The sequence below is a fragment of the Notolepis coatsorum genome, assembly GCF_963971535.1.
Source record: "Notolepis coatsorum genome assembly, contig: SCAFFOLD_224, whole genome shotgun sequence".
Lineage (NCBI taxonomy): Eukaryota > Metazoa > Chordata > Actinopteri > Aulopiformes > Paralepididae > Notolepis > Notolepis coatsorum.
The window spans coordinates 167,587-192,939 of NW_028174698.1; the positions used below are offsets into that span (position 1 = coordinate 167,587).

Consider the following 25,353-nt stretch of genomic DNA (forward strand, 5'->3'; position numbering starts at 1 on the left):
TTCTGCACCCCCAAGTGCCCCCCGGTGGAGACATTGTGCAGCTGCTCTAAAACTCCAGGCACCATTGACTGCGGGAGCACCACCTGTACCCGAGAGGCTGCATCGGAATTTGCAGGAGGAATCCGCACCAGCCTATCCCCCTGCACCTGGAGCTGACTCCACACAGTAGCATAATTCTGCAGGCCAGCGTCTACCGGTATTGCACCAGAACCAACCTGATTTTTAAAGTGAATTATTTGTCTTAACTCACTATCGGCCATCTGTGCATCGGTTAACTCATCAGTCTCTTTTTCCCCACTGGACACTACAGAAGGCAGAGCTTCCTGTACTGCGCACATCCTTACAGCAGCCCTGTCTGTTATTGCCTGAGAGGCCTTCTGGTCAGATTTTTCTTTTTCCAAAAAAGCCGGCAGCCTAGAAAGGGCATCAGCATTGCTGTGTAGCTTGCCTGGACGATGCACAATTTTATACTGGAAATTGGCCAATTGTTCCAGCCAACGAGCCAACTGCCCCTCCAAGTCCTGAAAGTTATGAAGCCAACGGAGAGAATTGTGGTCAGTTCGCAACACAAACTCCCTACCCAACAAATAGTGCTTGAAGTATTTGGTAAACGCTACCATACTCAGAAGTTCTTTCTTAGTGGTGGCATATTTACGTTCCTGTTTTGTAAGAGCCCTGCTAGCATATGCTATTACTCTCTCGAGTCCTCCCTCCTCTTGAGACAATACTGCCCCAATCCCCACGTCACTTGCATCCGTATCCAGGATAAATGGTTTACTGGGGTCGGGATAAGCCAAAACAGGGGTGGTAATCAAACTACACTTGAGCTGCTCAAAGGCTCCCTGACAGTCCTCACTCCAGCGAAAGTGCCTCCCCTTTTCTGTCAACTGGTGCAGAGGCCGGGCAATGTCAGCAAACCCTTTCACAAAGCGCCTATAATAGGAGGCTAATCCCAAAAAACTCTTAACCTCAGTCTGGCTGGTAGGAACAGGCCACTCTCTGACTGCCTCCACTTTAGCAGCATCTGGCTCCACTCCCTCACTAGAGATTACATGTCCGAGGTACTGGACTCTCGTTGAAAACAAGTCACACTTGGATGGTTTAACCTTAAGGTTGGCCTGCTGAAGTTTTTCCAGCACACCACTCAGGCGTGTTAGATGTTCATGGAAAGTGCGCCCAAACACAATTATATCATCCAAATACACTAAGCAGGTAGTCCACTGCAGATCAGCCAGAATTAGGTCCATCAACCTCTGAAAAGTGCTGGGTGCATTGCAAAGGCCAAAACTCATCACATTGAACTCAAATAGCCCCTGACGGGTGGTGAATGCAGTTTTATGGCGGTCTTTCGGGTCTACTTCCACCTGCCAATAGCCGCTCGCTAAATCCAGGGTGGAAAACCAACAAGCATGACAAAGGCTGTCCAGGGCATCATCAATCCTAGGGAGGGGGTATGCGTCCTTTCTAGTAACCTCATTGAGTTTCCTATAATCAACACAGAACCGGAGCCCACCCCCTTTCTTTTTTACCAGTACAATGGGAGACGCCCAGGGGCTACAAGATGGCCGAACTATCCCACTATCGAGCATTTGCTTCAAGTGGCTCGTCACCTCTTGCTGTAAATGGAGGGGAACCCTTCTGGGGTGCATTTTTATTGGCTTTGCATCCCCTGTATCAATCTCATGCGGGGTCAGAGGAGTCCTGCCTAAGTCAGTCTCCCCCTGACTAAACACAGTGAGGTTCTTGTGCAGTATCTCCCTGACTGCCTTTAACTCGTCAGGGGCAAGACCCCTCTCCTCCACGCCAAACTGACGCATGAGTGCATCAACTGTCCAAGGCTGCAAGGTTTTTTCCCCCTCCCTCTCGTCATGCAGCTCCGCCCCCCCTTCCTCTATTTCAATATCAGTGAATAGGGTGCCTACTTTCATGCCACGTTTTAGCATAATCTCCTCATTAGTGACATTAATAACCCTCACTGGTAATGTGCCCTGCTGGACTCTGCATACCACCCGAGCTACCAAAACATCACACTGTTTGGAAATGGAAGTGGAGGGTTCCAGCATTGCTGCTGCATAATCTCCCCATCTGCTCTGGACTTGACCCAAAATAATTATTTCACTGCGTGGGGGCACCAGGGTGTCAGACAACACTGTCACAGCCTGAGGCTCTAATGAGGGGTTAGGGTCAACCAGGGGAAATTTCCTGCCCATTATCTGACATTGTTTCTTTCCCAAATCAACCACCGCACCATATGTTGAAAGAAAATCAAATCCAAGCAAAATCTCATCAGAGGGAATATCAGCAACCAAAAATGTTGCTACCAGCGCGAGTGACTCCAGTTGACATACTGTCTGCCAGCATCCCAGAATGCTCACCCCCCCCCCATTAGCTGCTGTAGCCTGGCCAACATAATCTAACAGATCACATCCCCCTTTTGTAGCAGAGAGCCACAGTTGTTTAGGAATGACAGAGCTAGAAGCTCCAGTATCTACAAGTACATGACAGTCTAACCCACCTATCTTAGCTTGGAGATATCCCGAACCACCCTTCAAGCTGTCAGGGGCCACAGTAGACTCAGAAATGGGGGCGGGCATTGGACCCTCTGTGCACACCCCCTCTAGTTTCCCTTTAAATAAGGACAGTCGCATCTGAAGTGACGATTACACCCACATTCCCAGCAACCCCTCTCTCTTTCTCCCTCACATCTAGTCTGGGGAGTGGGGGCACTAACAGAGTATGGACAGACACGGGAGGTGTAGGTTTAGGAACAGATTGGCTTGAATTGGCTATAGTCTGTACAGTGGTTTTCAGAGACTTAACTTCCTGCCGCAGGCCCTCTACGACCCCCAGCAGCGTATCCATTTGTTTGTCACGCCCAGATTGCTCAGTGACTCCACGCACCTGTGCATCAGAGGCCAATTTACTGCCCTCCAACTCCCTAATCAGCTCCAATTCTGCAGCAAGATTAATGGCATCCTCTAAGGTTGTAGGTTTGGCACTGCGAAGGCTAACTCGCAATTCCCCATTCCCAACATTAGCCAATAAATCTTGGGTGTGGGCGTCCGCTGAGGGGTACGCTTTAACAACCAGCCTCCGAAGCGCAATACCAAATTCTCGGATATTCTCCTTATGTAACCTTTTACGAGAAGAGAAGGTGGCCCTGCTCCAATCATCACTATCACATGGTTCTAAGCATCTACCCATGGCTTCTTTGAGTAAGGCATAATTAGCTTTAGCGGCGGCCGATAACCCACCATATACCTCTCGGGCTCGACCTGACAAGAGAAGACTCATACATTTTTGTCTCAATGTTTCGCTCCAATTATTAACCCCCGCGGCCATTTCAAACTGTTCAGCCCAATCAGACCATTCCCGGCCGGCACCAGTGAAAGTCTCAGGCATAAAAATGGGTCGGGACATAGCCAGATTACTACTAGGGGAAGGAGACGCGTCTGATCGACTTGAGCCGGCCTCAGCCGGCGGTTGGTTATCTCCAGGCATATTTTTTCTATATCCCACCGCTGTCACCAATGTAATAAATACGTGAGTTATACCAGTAGCAGGAGAAACTGCTACTTAGCAGGGAAACTGCTATTTATCCAGATGCCTGAAATAACCAACATCACAACCGGGTTTACAAGGAATACCAACTTTATTTTATTTAAGTCCTATGCTAAACAATGATCTGAGCTATTAATTAAAACCTATGAGCCATGAAGCCGATACATCTTTCCCTTCTGTGACATGCAGGGTTTAACAGGACCAGAGAATGCAGCAGGTATAGACAGACGTCCCCTAGGTAAATTTATATCACCTCTAAGTTAATCACTCTATACATTACAGCACTACAGCACTATCACATCTATAGGTAAACCCTTCACCTCTAGGTGGAGCACATCTCACAGCACACTTTATATATGGGCAACAACCCTTAGTTTGAACGAGGTACGGTACATACACAATGCACAACAATAGTCACACACACACTTTATCCGACCAGCTCTGGTCCATGTGAATATCTAGGGCATCGCCTACCGCTATCAGCCCACCCTCTCGTTGTTAATCCTCCGCCACCTCTCGCGCTTGGTACGGCCTCACGTCTAATAAGACACTTTATTACAACACCTAATTCATACAGGTACTAGGGGTCTCTAATTGGGGGGACTAATCGGACCCCGTAAAGGTCGTCTGCAACCGTAACTCAGTCACCCTCTTATATGAGGCACGCAATTATGAACATGCATAGATACGTCCTATTACAGTAACCCACGTCAAAACACCCTCTTTAAGAGGCACGGCACGTTATACAAAGGGGATGCCTAATCACACACACGGCCCGCTAATCACACTCCCAAATAGGCACTGGTAGATAATGGATCAATTGAACACACTAATTATAGCAGACTCCCCCAGGTCCGAATTACCCCTCCCTCTTGGTTCCCCTGTTCCCCTTCAATGGGTCACACAATATCTATACAATATATACCAGCCTGGGCTATATAATAAATAGGGCATATAAAAGGACTAGTCGAATATGCAGGTTAATTAAGGGCACGATATCATACAGATAAGGTAACTAGAAATTACACAATATCCCATATACAATATATATATATATATACAGTAGGCCTACACAGTTATAAAAATAGACTGTAATACAAAATCCTATATTAAGTGCAAATGTGGGTAACAGTGGACTTAACTCGCCGCACGGCGCGACCCCCCCCGAGGGTCGATGCTTTGGACCCCGTCCACTCTCCGGACGAATGTTCCGGCACACGGTGGTCCTCCAGGATACAGTTGGGTTTGTCACCTGGTAACGTACTCGGTGTCCGCGAGGACGAGCCAAGTATAAAGTCTTTTGGGAGCGATGTAACTCAGACCCTCTATGTCCCGTCCCTACCTATCTCCAGGAGGGTAAGCCTCCCCTCCTCTCGCTACCGGGAACTATGGACGGCTATCTAGCTTCTCTTCATCGCCGGCGGATAACTCTCCACGATCGACCCCACCCCCCGGGCCCTAACAGAGTCTGGTTACTGCGTGCGTGCTCCAACCTCGATCTCTGAGTCCCACTGGCTTATCACACAGTCTCAGCGTCTCATCCCGCACACAATCCGCAACACCTGTTATGGTTTGTAACCGACCCCAATCGCACAACACAAGACAGGTATGATGGTTTGCCAAGAAACAGATATTTATTGAACAAAAGGGAAATACAGGGAAAAGGGCACTGTCCCTTTAAGGGAGAATCACAAATACAGGAATATAATATGAGGGGAAGGAAAGGTGCCTTTAAGAGGCGGGCAGGAAAGGGGAACGCCAAGGGAAGGTTAAGGGAACGCCTTGGGACAGAGGAACTAGAGACTAGGTAAACCAGGGACAAGGAGAACTAGGGAGAGAGGACTAGGGACTAGGAGAGCTAGGGAACAGGAGAAACGGGGACTAGGGGAACTAGGGACAAGGAACTAGGTGGAACTAGAAGGGGAGAACTTGGGACAGGAACTAGGTGGAACTAGAAAGGGGAGAACTTGGGACAGGAACTAGGTGGAACTAGAAAGGGGAGAACTAGGGAACTGAGGGGACTGAGGCCCGCGGAGGCGGGCTGGGAAACAGGGAGGAACTGGGAGGACTGGTGGAAATCATCTGGGCCGCTCTGCAGGACAGAGGAGATAGTTAATGCACAAAAGGGGAAAAAACAGAGCAGGTGCAGAACAGTCCAAATAACAAAGTGAACAAAGTAATAATATCTTCGTGTGACAAACACACAGGGGGAGATGTAAAGTCCAAAAATACTATTCTAAGTGAGAACCAAAAACAGAGGCATTACGCTGGGAGATGAAATGTCCAAACTAACTAACAGAGGCAATACGCTGGGAGATGAAATGTCCAAACAAACTAACAGAGGCAATACGCTGGGAGAGTGACATCACAATCAAAACTCACCCAGGCGTATGCGTAAAGGTACAGGAACAGCAGCGGGAACGGGGGCAAGAGGCATTACGCTGAGTGAGTGACATCACAATCAAAACTCACCCAGGCGTATGCGTAAAGGTAAAGGGGCAGCAGCGGGAACGGGGGGCAAGGGCACTACGCTGAGTGAGTGACATCACAATCAAAACTCACCCAGGACGTATGCGTAAAGGTACGGGGACAGCAGCGGGAACGGGGGCAAGGGCACTACGCTGAGTGAGTGACATCACAATCAAAACTCACCCAGGACGTATGCGTAAAGGTACGGGGACAGCAGCGGGAACGGGGGCAAGGGCACTACGCTGGGTGAGTGACATCACAATCAAAACTCACCCAGGCGCATGCGTAATGGTACAGGGACAGCAACGGGAACGAAGGCATCGCCACCGGGGCGGCTGGCTGTCCGAGCCGAGGGAGAGAGTGCTGGAACAGTGGCGGTGACGAGGGCATCGTCACCCGGGTAGCCGCTGTCGGAGCCGAGGAACAGAGTGCGCGCCACACCTTGGTGTGCGCGTCGGAACAGGGAGCTGGAACAGTGGCGGTGACGAGGGCATCGTCACCCGGGTAGCCGCTGTCGGAGCCGAGGAACAGAGTGCGCGCCACACCTTGGTGTGCGCGTCGGAACAGGGAGCTGGAACAGTGGCGGTGGCGAGGATGTCGTCCACCGGGTAGCCACTGTCGGAGCCGAGGAACAGAGTGCGCGCCACACCTTGGTGTGCGCGTCGGAACAGGGAGCTGGAACAGTGGCGGTGGCGAGGATGTCGTCCACCGGGTAGCCACTGTCGGAGCCGAGGAACAGAGTGCGCGCCACACCTTGGTGTGCGCGTCGGAACAGTGGCGGTGGCGAGGATGTCGTCCACCGGGTAGCCGCTGTCGGAGCCGAGGAACAGAGTGCGCGCCACACCTTGGTGTGCGCGTCGGAACAGAGAGACGCCTCGGGGTGCGTCTGCGAGGAGGAGTGCGCCAAGCACGAAGGTCTGGAAGATGCGCTCCAGCGCGCTGGTCTGGGGAGCGTGCCAAGCTCGAAGGTCTAGGAGATGCGCGTTGCGCGCCGGTCTGGAGAGCGTGCCAAGCTCGAGGGTTCTTGGAAGATGCGCGTTGCGCGCTGGTCTGGAGAGCGTGCCAAGCTCGAGCGTCCTTGGAAGATGCGCGTTGCGCGCTGAGGACTGGAGAGCGTCCAAGCTCGAGGGTTCTTGGAAGATGCGCGTTGCGCGCTGGTCTGGAGAGCGTGCCAAGCTCGAGCGTCCTTGGAAGATGCGCGTAGCGCGCTGAGGACTGGAGAGCGTCTGCGCTGGTCTGGATGTGCGTCAGGACGACAGCTGCGCGGGGGGTCTGAAGTGGATGACTGGGATGCCTCCCGTGGAAGTCTAGGGAGCGCAGACCAGTCCCACTCTCAGGCAACGGCGACAGCAGGCGAAGGCTGGAGCAAAACATCTCGACGCAGGAGAATGGAACAGCATAGGCAGACGGAGGATCTCCCGAAAGAGTCTAGATGTTTAGAGAATATGACTCGGCAAGTATACAACACGACCCCACGCCAAAACGAGGGGAAGCGCCCTGGTATTTAAAGCCCACAGGGGGACTAATTAGCCTGCCACCACAGGTGCGAGAGATAATAGAATATCAAACAGGTGTGGCCACTAAGGGTAAAGAACGAGAGGGTGGGGGCTAGAGAGAGTGAGTAGGGAATTCCTAACAGTAGGCTTAAAGAAGACAGAGAATAGGGAATTCCTAACAGTAGGCTTAAAGAAGACAGAGAAAAGGTAGTGAGCAGCGGGCAAAACCTCACAACACCTGTGTTCCATAATGAGCCACTTGAGTCCCTGCTCGTGATGTCATCACTTCGGCCCATTCACATCACAATATTGACAACTGGGTATGTGTTTGAGGTGTTTTGTGTTAGATTCAGATTCAGATTTGCATTCAGCCAGCCAACTAGGCTTGCACCTGAGGAGTGCATGACTATTAACAGATAGTTTCTTAAAGGTCTCGGAATGTGATAGCTGCCAGAAAAGTGGGAAATCTTTGACAGCTGCACAGCCGTTACAGTGTATAAAGGTAATTGTGTATAGTGGTATTGATATTATATCTGTTAATAAACTTTTCAATCAATCAATCAATCAATGAATTCTGCTGACAGCGCTCCTGTGCTTGCGCACGCATGCGCATGACCCACAATCGTTCACTCTACAATATTCTGCCACCTTGATTGATTGATTGATTGAAAAGTTTATTAACAGATTGCAGAATGGGTACAGTACAGTACAGCTCAATACATACAATTGTTAAGGGGATGCAGACCAGAGAAAGACTTTCGTCTTGTTTACATCAGGGTCCCCCATTTTCAATTCATCATAACATATATGACATACATGACATACAGATAGACAGTACTGCTACATCTATACATTTATGACATATCAGATTTGCAAATACAGTACTGTTTGTGATACAAAAGTGTCCAGAAAAGGAGTGTATATACATTTGGCGTAGAAACTGTACATTGGAGGAGGTTGGGTGGGTGGGGTGGGGTTGGGTGGGTTGGGTGAGGGCTGTACATTGGAGGTGGGGGGGGGGGGGGGGGGTTGGGTAGGGGACACACACACATTTTACACTGTACATTGGAATACTGACAAAGCCTTACTTGGTAATTTACTGTACAACTAGGTTAGGACATTTGTAGGGGCCAGTTTCGAATTGCAGTCTCACGTAGGTGTTTTTTGAGAGTGTTTTTGAAAGTGGGTAGTGATTCACATTCCTTTACAGCTTTAGGTAGGGCGTTCCACATTGATGTGGCATAATTGCGAAACGTGTTTAGTCCCTTGTTTGAGCCGAATCTGGGTTTTACATGATTTGTGGAGCTCCCTCTGGTGTTGTGATCGTGGTATTCACTGACCTTTGGGAAGTATTTTGACATGTACATGGGTACCTTGGTCGCGTAGTGTATCTTGTAGACCAGGCCCATTGCAAGTTGCTGTACTCTGTCGTCTACTCTAAGCCATCCTAGGTTGTCAAAGTGGGCAGGGGTGAGGTGGGTTCTAGGAGTCAGGTCAAGTAGTAGTCTGACTAGCTTGTTTTGAGATGTTTGTAATTTGTTTTTTAGTGCCTTTGAGGTGCTTTGGTACCATGAGGTGCAAGCATAGTCGTAGTACCCTTGAATGAGTGCTCCTGCTAGAGTCTTCAGGGTATTCTTGTTTACCAGAGAGGAGATCCGGTACAAGAATCGCGTTCGTTGGTTGACTTTTTTTTATTACATTGGATGCCATTTTGTCACAGGAAAGAGTAGCCTCTAGGATGGAACCCAGGTAGGTAATTTCATCTTTCCTTGTGATAATATTGTCACCCACTGTAACCGAGAAGCCGTCGGTCTTGCTGAGTTTGTTATTTGAACCGAAGAGAATGGACTCTGTTTTGCCCATGTGTAATGATAGTTTGTTGTCGGCGAGCCATATGCAGATTTTGCCTAGTTCCGAGCTGAGGGCTTTTTCAACCTGTAACTTGTTCTTGTCAGAGACCAGCAGGGCTGAGTCGTCCGCAAACAGGAACAAGTTGCAGTCACAAGCTGACGACATGTCATTTGCATAAATTAGGAATAGTAGCGGTCCTAGTATGCTTCCTTGTGGAACACCACAGCTCACTGTGAGGGGGGGGGGGGGGTAGGGTACCGTTTACTTCCACCATCTGTTCCCTCCCCTCCAGGTAGGATTGTATCCAGCTCACTGATAAACTATCAAAACCAATTGCTTTTAGCTTGTCAATCAGAATGGTGTGATTGATAGTGTCGAAGGCCTTTTGTAGGTCCAGCATGACCATGCCGCAGTATTTGCCCGCGTCCACGTCCACGTCCTTGCTGACGAACGTCTTGTTGAGTCTTGTTGATATATCTTAAACAATATCATCCGAATGTATTTGTAGATGATAAAATGTCGGTACACCTGTTGGAATTCGGAGTGAACAATAGGGTGACGTCACCCAGCTGTCCAAAGATATAGGCGATTCGCGCTACGGCAGCAGTTCTCAGCAGAGTAGTGGAATTTTCGCAGACGCGTCTAGCGAGTCGCGCTACGGCAGCAGTTTTCGAGGAGGGAGTAGAATTCCGCAGAACAATATTGTTAGTAAGTTAGCCATGTAATAAGCGGGATAATTTATAGCTATACTCGATCATTGTCGCAAAATAATTGACCTTCACTGACGTTTAAAACACCTCTGTGTCGGTCAATTATTTTGCGACAATGACCTCGTAGCTATACATTATCCCTTACATAATGCAGCCTTATTAATTCATGGCTGACTGATGAATGAGTATTACTTATGAAAGGCATATTATTGCTTTATATTTATGGGGAAACAAGGTTCCTTGTCTCTTATCACAGTATCACTGGTCTCGGGCGTGTCTGTCTTTTGGCCACATGATACGTGGAGGCAACTCTCCAATTGCACAATCTGAAAGTAGCCACTTCCGGCTGACTTCCGGTTGCTAATGGCACTTCCTGTCCCATCCAAATACATTGGTTTTAGCTACTTTTCTCCCCTTATTTAAACAACTTTGTCGTCACAGAGAGGCAATGAAACGTTTGTATTATTATAGTATAGAATGTATTTAATAAGCAAACGTTTGTCAGCAGGGTTTTTGGGCTGTATTTCATGTAAAAACGTTTACTGTTAGTTTCCTTGCTCAGCCAGCATTAGCTAACAGAAGCTAGTGGTTAAACAGGCCGGATTAGCTTTGAGCTAACTATCTTTCCCGACCCATGTATTCATTCCATTCTAAACATAACGTTAGTTTACAAAACATGACCCGTCTATATAACGTTGAGGAACAAATTATATAGACGGGTAATGTTTTGAACAACTAACGTTACGTTTAGAATGGAATGCATCGGCAAAGATCCGTTAGCTCAAAGCTATTCCGGCCAGTTTATCAACTTCCTGTCATTTAGAAATATGATTTTATAGTGAAAATCATTACCAAAACGTCCGGAAAAACCTAACGGGAGCATTATAGACTGTCATACAAATGTACAAATGCTATAAGGTGGCAAGAAATGCACTATAAACAATACTTTGCGGCGTCGTTTCTTGCGCTAGCCTCTGTTAGCCAGCATTAGCCTTAATAGCTTTGAGCTAACTATCTTTGCCGATGCATAAAGTATTGTTTATAGTGCATTTCTTGCCACCTTATAGCATTTGTACATTTGTATGACAGTCTATAATGCTCCCGTTAGGTTTTTCCGGGCGTTTTGGTAATGATTTTCACTATAAAATCATATTTCTAAATGACAGGAAGTTGATAAACTGGCCGGAATAGCTTTGAGCTAACGGATCTTTGCCGATGCATTCCATTCTAAACGTAACGTTAGTTGTTCAAAACATTACCCGTCTATATAATTTGTTCCTCAACGTTATATAGACGGGTCATGTTTTGTAAACTAACGTTATGTTTAGAATGGAATGAATACATGGGTCGGGAAAGATAGTTAGCTCAAAGCTAATCCGGCCTGTTTAACCACTAGCTTCTGTTAGCTAATGCTGGCTGAGCAAGGAAACTAACAGTAAACGTTTTTACATGAAATACAGCCCAAAAACCCTGCTGACAAACGTTTGCTTATTAAATACATTCTATACTATAATAATACAAACGTTTCATTGCCTCTCTGTGACGACAAAGTTGTTTAAATAAGGGGAGAAAAGTAGCTAAAACCAATGTATTTGGATGGGACAGGAAGTGCCATTGGCAACCGGAAGTCAGCCGGAAGTGGCTACTTTCAGATTGTGCAAGTGGAGAATAGCAGCCTTGATGTTGGAGAAGCTGGCTGGTGACCAAAAGGTCTCTGGGTGCATGGAGGAAGTGGAAGAATTTCACTCCTCCCTCCACAACTATCATTGAGGTGCCCTTGAGCAAGGTAGTTAACCCACAACTGCGCAAGTGTGGAGGCTGCTCAGTGGCCAACAGTAACAGACTGTGGTTGTACTGGTTAGTCCCCCCACCCCCGGAATCACTCTCCCAGGCTGTTGCTGTAAATGAGAATGTGTTTTTACTAGTCAACTTGTCTGGTTAAGTAAGGTAGAAATAAATAAATACATAAATACATAGATAAGTAGATACAATTAAAGGAAAATAAGGAAAAACACTGGAAGCTGTGTACATGTGAGGTCCTGGTAAAAGCTTGGCTCAATAGGACAATGTTCCAAAGATCAGGTCAGAGATGATGTTCCTTCAGGTCAGAGATGATGTTCCTTCAGGTCAGAGATGATGTTCCTTCAGGTCAGAGATGATGTTCCTCCTTCAGGTCAGAGATGAGGTTCCTTCAGGTCAGAGATGATGTTCCTCCTTCAGCTCAGAGATGATGTTCCTTCAGGTCAGAGGTGATGTTCCTTCAGGTCAGAGATGAGGTTCCTTCAGGTCAGGACAAAGATATCTTCCAGGACAAAGAATAGAACTGAAAGTGGAATTTTAGCTTGACAACATTTTCTTCAAGGCTCAGAGGAAGCAGGGAGTTAAATTATACTTCTATATCTTTAGAATAGCTACTTCTCTATTTATACTATATACTTTCTATACTTCGAATACGACACTCCAGAGGGCCAGTTTGAGTTGTGGACATGTTTACTTTTAGGCACAATGAGGACATTTTGGCCATTCCAAGGGTTAGGAGTCAACATTAGGGATACATGATGGTCTGTGTGAGCATGGGGGGGGGGGGGGCATATCATAGTGTATCCCTGCCTTGATTGATTGATTGAAAACTGTATTAACAGATTGCAGAATGGGTATAATACAGTACAGTAAACGTATCCATATCCATTTTTTTAAGTAAATCTAAACTTGTTAAGTATTATAAAGTATTCCAGTCAAATATCCGCATACGCTCAAAAATAAGAAAAATATTGTGATAATCATATTTTGACCATATTGCCGAGCCCTAAGTGAGTGAGTCAGTAAGCAAATGTTGTGTGTTTTGTGTGTGCAGGGATGTGTGTGTGTGTGTGCAGGGACGTGCACAGGAGTTTAGAGGGGCAGGTGCTCAAAGGCTGAAAAGGGCACTATACCTGTGTGTGTTTTAACCGAGCGCGCGTAGCGCACAAGCCCAATTTTTTTTAGGGCCCTTTTCGGGCGGGGGGCCCCCCTTTTTATGCTTTTTGGGGGGTTTTGGTGATCAAATATTTAACTATAATAATCAGTGCAGGAGCTCACTTATCTTTGAAATACACTTTTATCACTGACTTAAAAGGCCCATACATCTCCATAAATGTTCAGGTGGGAGGGAATAAGTGCTTACCCTACAGTTTCAAGTTTCTTTAATAGTTGTCATACAGAAGTACAGAATACTTTTATACAAAATGCTTCTTACTGTTACGCTCCAGAGACTGTGCAAGACAAGATAAGTATGAAATAGAATAACATAGTATAGCATGTAAATTAGAAGTAAAAAAAATGAGGTCACAGTGTTCAGTATAGGCATATGTACAATGTTCGATGCAGAATAGACGTAACTGAGTTACCATATAATATACAATACTATGCGGTGTACTAATATACAATACTATATAGTGCAAGGCAGAAATGAGCAAAGCACAGACCCCAAGAGCTGTATATTCTGTATTGTTTAATATAAATGCATTTTTTATTCCAATCCCGATTTGTATTTGAGATTCCCAAATCCCATCGGACTTGAATTCTTCGTGTCCCTCAGTAAGTATAATACCAGCATTCAACTGTATGCGCTACAGCGGTTTCTATCATCATCATCACCACCACCCACGCTATGCATAAAATATATAGGTCCGTGGAGAGGCACGCTGAGGAGGCAGTGCAAACTGCAATGGAATATGGGGCATCTCTCTCTTTACCTAATATTTTGATTCTATCCTGAAATTTTTCAGTTGGAAGGGCAGTCTATATGCGTAACAAAAAAAATATATATTTTTTTCTTCAAAAAGGACATTTGTTAAAAAAAATAAAAATACCACTTTTTTATGAGGCTCAAAAAGGCAGGTGCTCAAGCACCCCTTGGGGTGTGTGTGTGTATGTGTGTGTGTGTGCGTGCGTGCGTGCGACAGATACAGTACAGTGCTTCAAGAACAACACATACAGGCTTATTGTCCTGGCAGAAAATTTAACAGCACACACACACCTTTTTCTCACCTGTTCTACACCCGCCATGTTGCTATCCAAGGTGTTTGCTGACATTGCTATAACCCCATGTTGAGTGATTAGTATGGTCACTCCGGCAGGAAAGATCAAAATCTCGACTCGTAACTCTACTGTGTCGGGGGGGGGGGGGGGGGGGGGGTAGTTTAATTGGGGAGAAAAGCCCCAATGACATCTGTTGTTTTAAAAATGTAATCTGGTATGTAATGGAGCACACGACACTCCAATTCATTATCAAATGACACTTAAATTGCATATGACAAAACAAAAAGCACTTTGCATGGTTAAAATGTAAAGTGTTGCAAAACGTATATCAAATTGGTAAGGAAACATTCAATGTTATGTCATCACTGGATAATCTTTGGTAAACAATATACATACAGTATAAAGGAGCATATTCATTACGCACATAGTGGATGTTACAGAGACCGGGTCAAAGGGTACAACCACTGCCCATCCTGGCCAATAGAATAAATTGTAGCAAGTGGATGATTTTGTGTTGCTGGGTAACAACAGTACAAGACATAATAGTGTAAGGCTTCCGAGTGGGGGGTACAGGATATACAGTACAGTGCAAGAGATTAAAGGCTCCAATCAGTGATCCAAACAAAGTAATGGGTATCCCACTTTTGACCTTTGACCTTTCAAAAGGCTTTAGAGTAGATAAGTCACTGGTAATTTTCCAAAATGGAGACAAATTAGCCTGCTTGATAAATTCATGATAGTCTATATATTAAATGATCATTTAGCCTACTCTAATCAATTAAAAATAGAGTGGTGGTGTTTTCAGATGCAGCGTTTCTTGTCTTGTCCTTTGCGGCTCAAGCAATGCAGGATGGCAAGCAGAGCACGTCTACGGAGGAAACGTGAGCGTTGCACGTAAAAGGTGCAGCATTTACTCTGGGGAGGAGTATCGGCCGGCGAAAAGGATGCTTTTGCTGGGGTTGTGCTGGATGAAGAAGAGGAAGGGGTGGTCGGCGTAGAATCTCTTGGGTCTCATGGGCATGCAGTAATTCATCATGACGGCGGCGGTGGCTGCGGCGGCCTCCGTGCCCTCCTCGTTCACCTCCACAAACGCCTTGTGGACCACCTTGGACAGCACCAGGTCACCGGCTGCAGACATGCCTGTCAGGAGCAGAGGAAGAGCTTCAAACGTGGGAAGAGAACAAGAGACACGAGGAGAGGACTCCGGACTCATTCACATCTAATCACACAATGCGGGAATGCTTCTTTTGAATGAGGGGTAGTTACCGGTACTTCTTTTGAATGGGGGTAGTTGCCTCTTTTGAATGAGGGGTAATTACTTATTTTGGGGTAGTTGCCCCTTTTAAATGGGGGTAGGTGGGCTCCAGCAAATGTTGCCGCATGGGGTCGGCCAAAGAAACTGAGCAGAGATTTGGGCGAGGGGGGGTTCCATTTGTGAGTTCCACTCTTAAATCTAATCAAAATTAAATCTATACCCAGTAAAAGGTTGAGACGGTAGCAGCAATAGTTGGGGTTGTAGAGCGTATTGCCCAGTAGGCAGTGTGGCGGCTGGTGAAAATTATTCTAGGTGGGGCGGTGCCATATTCAATCAGTTTCAGTAACTACAGAACAGTATATGTTGAGGCTGAGACTCACTTTTTTTTGCCGGTAGAACATCACGTACAAAAAAAGAGCCGTCGCGCTTAACGGCACGAAAACATCAAACGCGGGCGTGAGGCGGGCGAGCCATCAGCGCTTCACTTTCGCTCCCATGTTAACGGGCGTCGCTGTTCACACCGGCCGCGGGCAGGAAGGGAATTTTTTTCCGCTTCGGTTGGAATTCGAGGCGTGCGCCACGTGCATTTTCACAGAAATACACTCAATATCTGCATTATTACCACACATATAGATGTTGTTCAACCAGCTAATGTGTCTGTATCTTTCCCAATACAAATAAACCATACTATACTTTGTCAGGAGTACAGTCACTGATTTCATCATGCTAAACCGTGAGTGCCTGCGCGCGCCTCTGGTCTGTCCGACGTAACCAGTGATGCAGTCGTAATATGGGAACTGCCCACACGCCACGTGCACGCGCATACATGTTCCCTCAGTTGCGCACAGAACAGATGATTATTATGCATAACAATGTTTTAAATGTAATAGTAGTTACAATTTCTTTAATTGAATTAACTTAAACTAGAAAAGTAAATACAAACTAAATTAACAATGTAACTTAGAGTTATTTTACAGAAGGACAGCAGGTATCCTATTATTATGCAAAGTCTAGGTGATAAGTGCCGGTGTTGTGGCCGCGTACTTATCGCACGACGCGACGAGTGCGCGCGTGCACATCATTGCGCGCACTTCTGCCCTGAGTGACCTACTAACACGCCGTGTAACCGCGTGTGTGCACGACTGCATGCCTGGACGTAACCCTTCGAGAAGCTTTGTGGTCTGGGCTTGAACTTTCCATAAACGTGTCCATATATAAATCCATTTAGTTAGATCCAACACTGTGAATGTATCTTGTGATTATTATCAATTTCCGACGACGACAACTATTAGCGCTTGGTATTTCCTGGTGGACGTGATGTCACACGAACGCGATGCTCAGCCAATAGAGTGAATAGACAATTCGACAATGACTCTGTTTGGGGCGCTAGAAAAAGCACCCTTCCGGGGCTGTGTCCACATAAAGCATTTTTTGAGCTGCCAGCACCTTTCATTCATTTCTATGGTAAAGACACGCTAGGAGCGCTCCTCTTCCCTGCGCCGCGCCGCACCTCACGTTTTAGCGCTCTCGCCGGCTAGCGTTTTTTGGCGGAGCGCTCTAGGCGCCTCGAGTAGAAAATTGTTCCACATTTGCAGAGGAGCACCGCTCATCAATGTCACTTTTTTCGACCGATCAATCAAAATCGAGTAAGTGGCGGGACTAAAAAGATCAACAAACATGGCAGAGGAGAGGCCGATTCTTGCCGTGTCTGACAACCCAGTAATATACGACCTAAGGTATATACAATCTATAATGCAGATGACGCAACAATAAGCGCTCCCTGCGCTTTGGAATCGCTCTGGGCATTCATATCATTTGACATCCAAAGCACTCCGCCTTGAAAAAAACGCTTTGTGGACACGGCGCCTCAGGCATCGTATTTGAAGACACTGATTGGCAAAATTTAGTTGCTAGGTGCATTTATGTTGCTCTGTGCATTTTTCAATTGGCTGCGTTGCGCAATGACGTCCAGTCAGTGGGGCAATATTTCTAGCGCCCCAGAAGAGAGCGGGGATGAACAGGACGCACAAACAATGATTTCTATTTTATATATTACACGTTATTGTTTATTTTAAACACAAACACACTTAAAATGAGTCATTTATATATAAAAAAGAATTATTATATTTTAGCGGTCGAAATCTACTATTATAGAAAAATCCAAAACCACTTTCCACCAGGGGGTGCGGCCGCCACTGCCATTAGGACATGAGTTCTGGAAAGGTGTGATGTGATTGCTTACTTATTAAAAATGGCTTTAAAGGACATTTAGTGAAATACATGTATTTGCCATCTTCCCCAGATTCAGACGAGAAGATTGATATCAGTTTCATCTCTGTGTGTCTGCAAAGGAGCAGCTTGCCTAGCTTAACACAAGGACTGGAAGCAGTAGGGAGCAGCTAATAAGTGTATTTCCCCCCAAAATGTGTGGAGTGGTCCTTTAAAAAGGGCAAAGCTAACAGCCATATTCCATATTCCCTCCTACCAGAGAAGTCACAGAGATCTCGTGAGAAGGCGTCCACCATGCCCATGCTGCTCAGGACCTCCTTCAGGTCACACGTCTTCTCCATCTTGAAACGAGGCAGGCCCACCTGAACTTCTACGAAATGCATCATGCCGAAATGGGTCCACTCCTTAAAGTTCTCATAAGTCAACTCCCTCTCCATCTGGGATGGGAATAACATCAGCATTTACTGTGTGTGTGTGTGTGTGTGTGTGTGTGTGTGTGTGTGTGTGTGTGTGTGTGTGTGTGTGTGTGTGTGTGTGTGTGTGTGTGTGTGTGTGTGTGTGTGTGTGTTTGAGAGAGAGTGTGAGTGTGTTGAGAGAGTGTGTGTGTGTTGAGAGAGAGAGTATGAGAGAGAGTATGAGTGTGTGTGTGTGTGTGTGTGTGTGACCTACCTTCTCCAGTCCTGTGGTGTTGTCCTCCATCTCGTTGGGTAGAAAGATCAGCATACTGAGTTCCTTCCCTACATAAGGCAGCTCCAGGATCTGTCAAACACAGTTGACTGAACTGCTTACAGGTAATACAGTACATAAGGCAGCTCCAGGATCTGTCACACACAGTTGACTGAACTGCTTACAGGTAACACAGTAGAGTGAGATAGTAAGAATTGAATAGTCTCACATGAATATAGCTATAAAAAAGGCACTGCTTACATTCACTGATTGATTAGTTGCTTGTCTGATAGAGGGAGAACGATTGATTAGTAGAGAGAGAGGGTTGATTGAGACTAGCTGCCACATTGACTCCAAATAATCTATTATACATAGCAGCTGGATGCTAATATATACCGTTGATCGATTGGCTGTTTGAAATATTACCTGGCAGTTGAGGTCAGGGATGAAGGCGAAATGGAACTTGGCCTTCAGGTTCACCATCTTCACTGGTTTACCCTCGTTCTGGAGACAGAGACAAACCACAGCCTTGTAGTGTTGATCACCGTTTTGTCGTTAAAGAGGTAGTTCACACTCCGTCTCTTTCTTTCCATTTTTCTATTCCTAATTTCCAATCGACCCACATGGATCTTAAAAGGAACACGCCGACATTATGGAAAATAAGCTTTCCGCTTATCTTCTCCAGAGTCAGACAAGAAGATAGATACCAATGTCCTCTCTGTGCATTCAGTAGAAAACTATCCGGCTGCAAGCTAATTAGTGGAAGCGGATACGGATCAACTGGCCTCCAAACTCCAGGGATGTGTTTTTGCTGATCCATATCCGCTTCCATTTATTTGTGCTTGCAGTAAGATATCCTCTACCCCCCCCCCCCCTCCCCCCACCAATGTACAGTTTCTTCCCCTTCTGATGTATATATTTTTTATGATCTCTTTTTACAACACAGTTCTGTATATCTGTATGTCTTGTATGTCGTAAATGTCCTGATTAATTGAAAATGGGGGACCCCGATGTAAACAAGACGAAAGTATTTTTCTGGTCTGCATCCTCTTAGCAGTTGTTTTGTATTGAGCCGTACTGTATTGTACCCATTCTGCAATCTGTTAATAAAGTTTTCAATCAATCAATCAATAGTTTTTCTACAGGACAGTAAGCACATTTCCCATAATGTCGGCGTGTTCCTTTAAGTTCACGTCACCGATTCTGAGATTCCGGCATCGGAATGGCATTCAAGAGGGCCTCTGACTTCCGGTTTGAACGCAATGTGAAGCGACACGCGTTTGGTTACAGCTCCGCTCCCGTCAACGTTAATTTCGTTTAAAAACCTTATTTGAACAATACCAAAAGAGATTAAACCACATCGTATGTATTGATAAGACCTTCTACTAACTATATCAAAAGACATAAAGACTCAACATGGATATTAAGGATAAGAAAAAGGGTGGAAAGAAATTCGGCACAGATACTCCAACGGCGGCGATTTTGACACGTTCAAAGAACACAACAGGCGAGGCAACGGCGGAACCGTTGTTGACTAGCCCCGATGGGGGGACTATAGTGGAGAATATACCGGGACCAACGATGACTGGCCCCGAGAGGGAGACAGCAGTTGACAACACAAAGGTAACGATGGGTAAAAATACCGTAAGAGATAAAGCAGGGGAACTTGAGAAGATAATCTCCAACAAACCCATCGAGTCCATCATTGCACCCGCAACATCAACTGACACAAGCAGTGCAATTTCACAACCCGACTTCAACTCTCTGACTATCCTGATAAAAGATCAGATACAAGTAGGGAAGGATCAGATGTTAGCTTTCAAATTACACATCGAGGAACTCAAAGATGAATTCAAAGCACACGTCGATGCTAAATTCGAAGAGGTTATGAAAGCAGCCGCTGCACAGGCCGGGCGAATCACGGCAGTGGAGAATACGGTGATAGAAATTACACAGATGGTCCAAGTGAACGAGAAGAACGTCAACGATGGATTAACAGAGTTATCGAAGGAGATAAAACAGGTGGAAGAAGAGTGTCGGAAGAAAATACAAGAAGTCGAAGAGAAAGCAATGGAGAGGCAGCTCGAGACCCAACGTTACTACAGGCGAAATAATATCCGCATTGTGGGACTAGATGAATCAGTCAATTGCACAGACGACAGCCTTCCAACAGTGTTAGTAGTTCTGTATCGTTAGTGGCTTAGCTTGGCTTCGCCTTCTGCACTATCTCGCGTACGTGCACGCGTACTGAATAAACCACAAATGTACCTCTAATACCAGTATTAGTCTGACCACACCCCTCATCAGCTTACCTTCATAAGCAGGTGTGTGGTCACCTGCTCTCCTCCTTCTCGCTTTCACCACAAGGAAGAGGTGCCTCGGTAGATCCCCACACTTGACACCATGATGGAAGAAATTGGATTAGGAACAGCTTGGGAAACAAGGATACGTTGACATCATATCTTTATTTTCTCTCTCACTATTTTCGAGAAAATACGGCGATATTGTCTTCGTACTGGAGTGTCTAGAAGATGATGATCATTCTACAAACCCTCCACCGGTTTTCGTATTGGGAGCACGCCGCTGCATGCTTCTCAACTGCAGTTCCTTGCTGTGTTTGTTGGGGTGAAACCTGTCAGGCCACAGCTGAACTGTCGGACATGCCGCTGTTGTGAGGAGCGGTGCGTTCCAGGTTGGGTGAGTAGTGTTTGCTGGCGGGCTCCACTTGTCTGTTAGTGCTATGGGGGCTACTAGACAAAGTTTATGGAAACCGGCCCCAGGCTAGGGTCCTTTGTTTAGCCGTCTAGGCGACAGAAGGCCTTGGTCTGGCGACCATTATAGTTTTAACTAGTGGGCCGCGACCATTGACACTGGTGATCCCTGTGTGTTCTGGACGAGTGGATTCTCTCTGTCACCGTGTTAAGACCCCATCTTTCATATCCAAATGAGAGTATTCCTTCACGAGGGGATATGTGCATGTAATGTGCGATAGCGGCAGATTCATGTTCAAAGTCAGCTATACAGGCCAGTTGGTACTGTGCTGATTCCGCCGGACGTGTTAATGTCACCGTTGTGAAGCGGTGTTGACGTCTTGTTTTCTCTTTTCTCTTAAAAAGTGAGGAGGGTTCAGAACGGCGGCCTGTCTGGGTGAGTGTTATGTCATTGTTTACATGTTCATAGCTTACGGTTAGCCGGTCGGTGGCCTGGCGCGGGGTAGCTTAGGCTTCTCGCGCGCCGCCGGGAGCTCGCTCCTGATCGCGTGCGTCGTAGATCGGCGTCTCGCGAGCGGAAGCGATAGCACCAGAACGGTTGGAGCAGCCGTTAGCTTGATGCTATTCTGTTGAACGTGCTTTGATTTTTAACATGTTTTACACTCTTGACCACGACGTCATCTTTGACAGGGGATGTTCGTCAACCCTGCCTGAGCCTAGACGGGGATTGCGTCAACAAAGAGGGCTGTGTTCTACGGTGGCTTATGACTGCACTTCGCTGATCTGCGTTCCGGGCAGGTACGGGGTTGGCCAGACCCTCATAACACGTCTTCTGGTTTTACCTTGCTAAATGTATTGTGAATGACGGTGTTTTTTCCCAAAACGTGTGTTGTTGCAATGCATTTTGAGATACGTTGCGGGTTGTGTGTGAGCTGTTTTTGTCACTGGCAGTAGCTTCTCCGTGCAGGTCGTGATGTATTGATCTGGTTGTTGTGTGAGAAACATCATGGTGTTTATGTGTACCGTGTACTCACTACTAAGGCAACTAACCTATGAAGCTATGCTTGGTGACGAGTGAGTAAAAGAATGTTCTTTCTCAGACTGTAATGACAATGGACAGTGAGTTCACACATTAACAGGTTTTCCTGTTTTAACTGGCCGTGTTGAGGGTAAAATAGGAGGATTGTGTTTTTCCCCCCCCGGTTCCCTGGGGACTTTATCACCTCCTATCAGACATGTTGTGCATTAATTGTGTCTTTTGTGTGGTAGGGATACGATGTAACTTTCAGCTTGATTGCTGAGGTTGTGCTAAATCTGCTGGAGAAACTTATTTCCTAAAGGGAAATTGGTTTGGTTGCTGTCGTGTGCTTAGCAAGGCCTGTGGTCGATACTAATCAAGAATGATGTATTCTCTCATTGTGATGATGATGGGTTGTGTGTGTCATGTGACCTACAACTGGGTTGTACTGGCCACAGAAGCACATGTGTATGTTGGACCGGGGTTCTTAGAGCCCTCTCTATTCTGTGTTTTTCCTTAGTAAAAATCAGATAGCAGGTTAGCTCGTGCGCTGTGTGGAGCTGTGAAACGCTTCATAGAGCTGACTATGACTGTGTCATATTCTCTTTTTGTCGTTACGTCGTATCATGGGTGTGGGGTCGTAAAGGGGTGAACTGGTAACCTTTCCTCTCCCCATTGTTCTGTCGGTCAGGGGTACACCCCCTGTCCTTCAAGGTTCCCGTCACGTGGCGGTTCGGCACGTTACGGGGGGGGGGGGGGGGGGGGGGGAGGGAGTTCCTGGTCCCACGGCCTGGTATATTGGGCGTGTGCACCGCAGGAATTCCCCCGCCATAGAGTACGTCACCGTGCGCGTCTCTGTTGGTAGGACTTCCGTGTGCTGTTCAGGTCCATGTGATGGATCTGTTTTCAGGGGGGGTGGTCAGGGCTCCTCCTCACCAAGCGCCTACTCAGGCCTTCTGTGAGTTCGGACTCCTTCTTCCATGTGATCCATGTGAGGAAGCCTCCATCAGAGTACAGAGCCTTCCTCCTCAGATTGTCAAAGTGAGTGGACCCTCTAGAAGGGTCCTTTTCTATTGTATGTATATTCGATTCAATTCGTTTATTGAGTGTGTATGGGTTCGGTGCCTCTTCCCCGGAGGCCCTAAAACCAGTTTTTTACATGGCTCAAGGTGCAATATATTCTTTTCAATCTGTACAGCTCGCGTGGGAAGTCTCTCTGGGGATCCCCGTCTCTTTCCTATGGGAGGGTGGTGGGATGTAAAAATGTGAACATTTTTTACCCCGGCTGTGTAGACTGGGATACATACTGTTGATGCTTCCTTCTTTCTATTCCAGAAGTGTTGGAGTTAGGGAGTGTCACACCCCTCTTGTCGTTCCCCTGGGCGCCTTGGGGATTCAATGGCAGGTCTAAATAGCCTGTTCATTGATGGGGGTGTGTCCCGACGCACGTATAGTGCTAGCTCGCTGTAAACAGGCGATTGACTGGCACGCCTTAGTTGCTTGTGGTTGAAACAGCGTTTTTATAAAGCAACTGAGATGGGGGTTTTTCCTCTTCCGGCGACCACATCCCATGACCTGGGTGGGTTGTCGACGGATCCTCGTTCATGTCTGGGGGATGATGACGGGATGGATCTGAACATATGTAGTGGGGTCTCACGCCCTTGGGGTGGGCCACCAGGCGCGGTTCGTCCCGACGTCTGGGTGGCGCCTTCTTTTCATGTTAAGATCAACACGCATATCTGCCCTTTTCCTGGGGCATGTCGGCGTGGTTAGGGCACGGGACTGGTTCTGGTCACGCTGGTCCAGATCAGTTGAACCCGTTGTCCGCCGGGGATGCAGATCTGCTGTTCTGGTACCCTGAGGGACTTGGGCTTTTTTCAGGGGGAAAAATGCCAGGTCGGTCTGGGTGTCACAGGGTTAAGCGCTATGGAGACCCTGGTTGGGTATGTTTTTTACTCAGCACTGTCGTCATGGCTTACAGCCATGCCATTCTGTACGCGCTCGATCTCGTCGGATCTCGGCCGCTACACAGGTTGGTCCTGGTTAGTACTTGGTTGGGAGACCGCCGGGGAATACCAGGTACGGTGTGCTTAGGGGCTGGTTCTCCATTGTTTTTCGCTCCTCTCTCACGCATGGCGAAGAGGGGCCTGTGGGGGTGGTTTTTTGACCTCCTCTGGTGACCCTGTGCTTCCCGTACCGCCAGGCCCGGTCCGAAGTGATGTTTGCGACCCGTAGGCCTGGGTTAACCCTTTTTGGAAACTGAAACACTTGTACTGCGGTATAGCCGGTGTATACCCGCAGGTGTGTTTTGGAGTTTTTTCTTGAGGGGTTATAGGAACAACCACCGCATTGGGTAACACCGAGGTGGTTGGTTCCCTGGTGTGTTGGAGCAGTGTCAACTCCCGGGTTCACCGGTTGAGGGTGCCCCTGCACGTTCATGACGTCTGCCAATCGTGTCAGCCTTCTCTGCCTCGACCCCTCTGGGTGGGGGTTGTTAAATGGAGGCTTGGTCATGCAACACCGCCAGCTTACGCTCCTTCCGCCGGGGCGGCTGTGTTCAGCTGTCCCCTCTGGCGCCTGTCTCGTCCGCAGTCTCCAGGCTAGGGTTAACAGCCTGTTGCCTGGTTTTTCCCCGGTGCGCTGCCTGCTTCCGTTGGTTAACCTTTTTTGTGTGCTTACGGCCATGCTGACTGCCTATTCTGCAGGGTCAGTGTGCCAGGCGGTGTACTATTGGGGGGACGGGGCCCGCTCGGCTTACTGGCCTGGTTGGTTCCGCCTGGGAATACCAGGTGCAGTAACTGAGGGGCCTTTGTCCGAATACGCTGGCGATGTGGGGGGCGGGGCACTACGTGCCCACCTGGTGGGGTCTTGATGCTGGCATCATGGACTTCTCCGGGCCCCCATTCCAGGGAGTCCAGTCCTTTTGGTGGGTCTGGGTCTTCCTTCGTGCTCCGCTGCTACGGCCTTGCCACGGGGTTGGGTTTGCCCTTGACCCCGTGATTCTGGGGGCAGTAACGAGGTTGTTCCTCCGTTCGTTCCCGGGTGGCATGCGGGTTGTGCGTGTGTGTAGTCGTGGGTCAAGCCACGGTCTGCTCACCCTGTGCGTTGAGTTGCTTGAGTGCCTCTTCGCACGGTCGGGTCCGTCGCCCTCCCGTGACGTCCCTAATAGGGGGGCTACCCTCCATTAGGGGGGGTCGGGGGGGCTCGGCCCTCCCTGTTCTGATGGTTTTGGGGGGCTGTCAGCGGGGTGTATTTGTCAGCCAAGTGGCTCCGCTTGGCCTCCCTTGTGCAGAAGGCGAAGCCAAGCTAAGCCACTAACGATACAGAACGTTAGGTTATGACTATAACCAAGTTCTGTTAGTTAGGG

At 47.5% G+C, this 25,353-nt stretch overlaps 1 protein-coding gene across 1 annotated transcript in view; it reads right to left on the reverse strand.

Moving 5' to 3' along the window:
- Positions 1-14,262: 14,262 nt before the first annotated feature.
- LOC311247495 (uncharacterized protein) overlaps positions 14,263-25,353 on the reverse strand; it is a 110,991-nt gene continuing 99,900 nt past the window's right edge. The window contains exons 14-17 of the mRNA XM_084338538.1: positions 18,684-18,761; positions 18,261-18,350; positions 17,848-18,028; positions 14,263-15,247 (exon numbers count right to left, since the gene is read on the reverse strand). Of these exons, the coding sequence (XP_084194664.1) occupies positions 15,018-15,247; positions 17,848-18,028; positions 18,261-18,350; positions 18,684-18,761 (579 nt within the window). The 3' untranslated portion in view covers positions 14,263-15,017. The remainder of the gene's footprint in view (positions 15,248-17,847; positions 18,029-18,260; positions 18,351-18,683; positions 18,762-25,353) is intronic.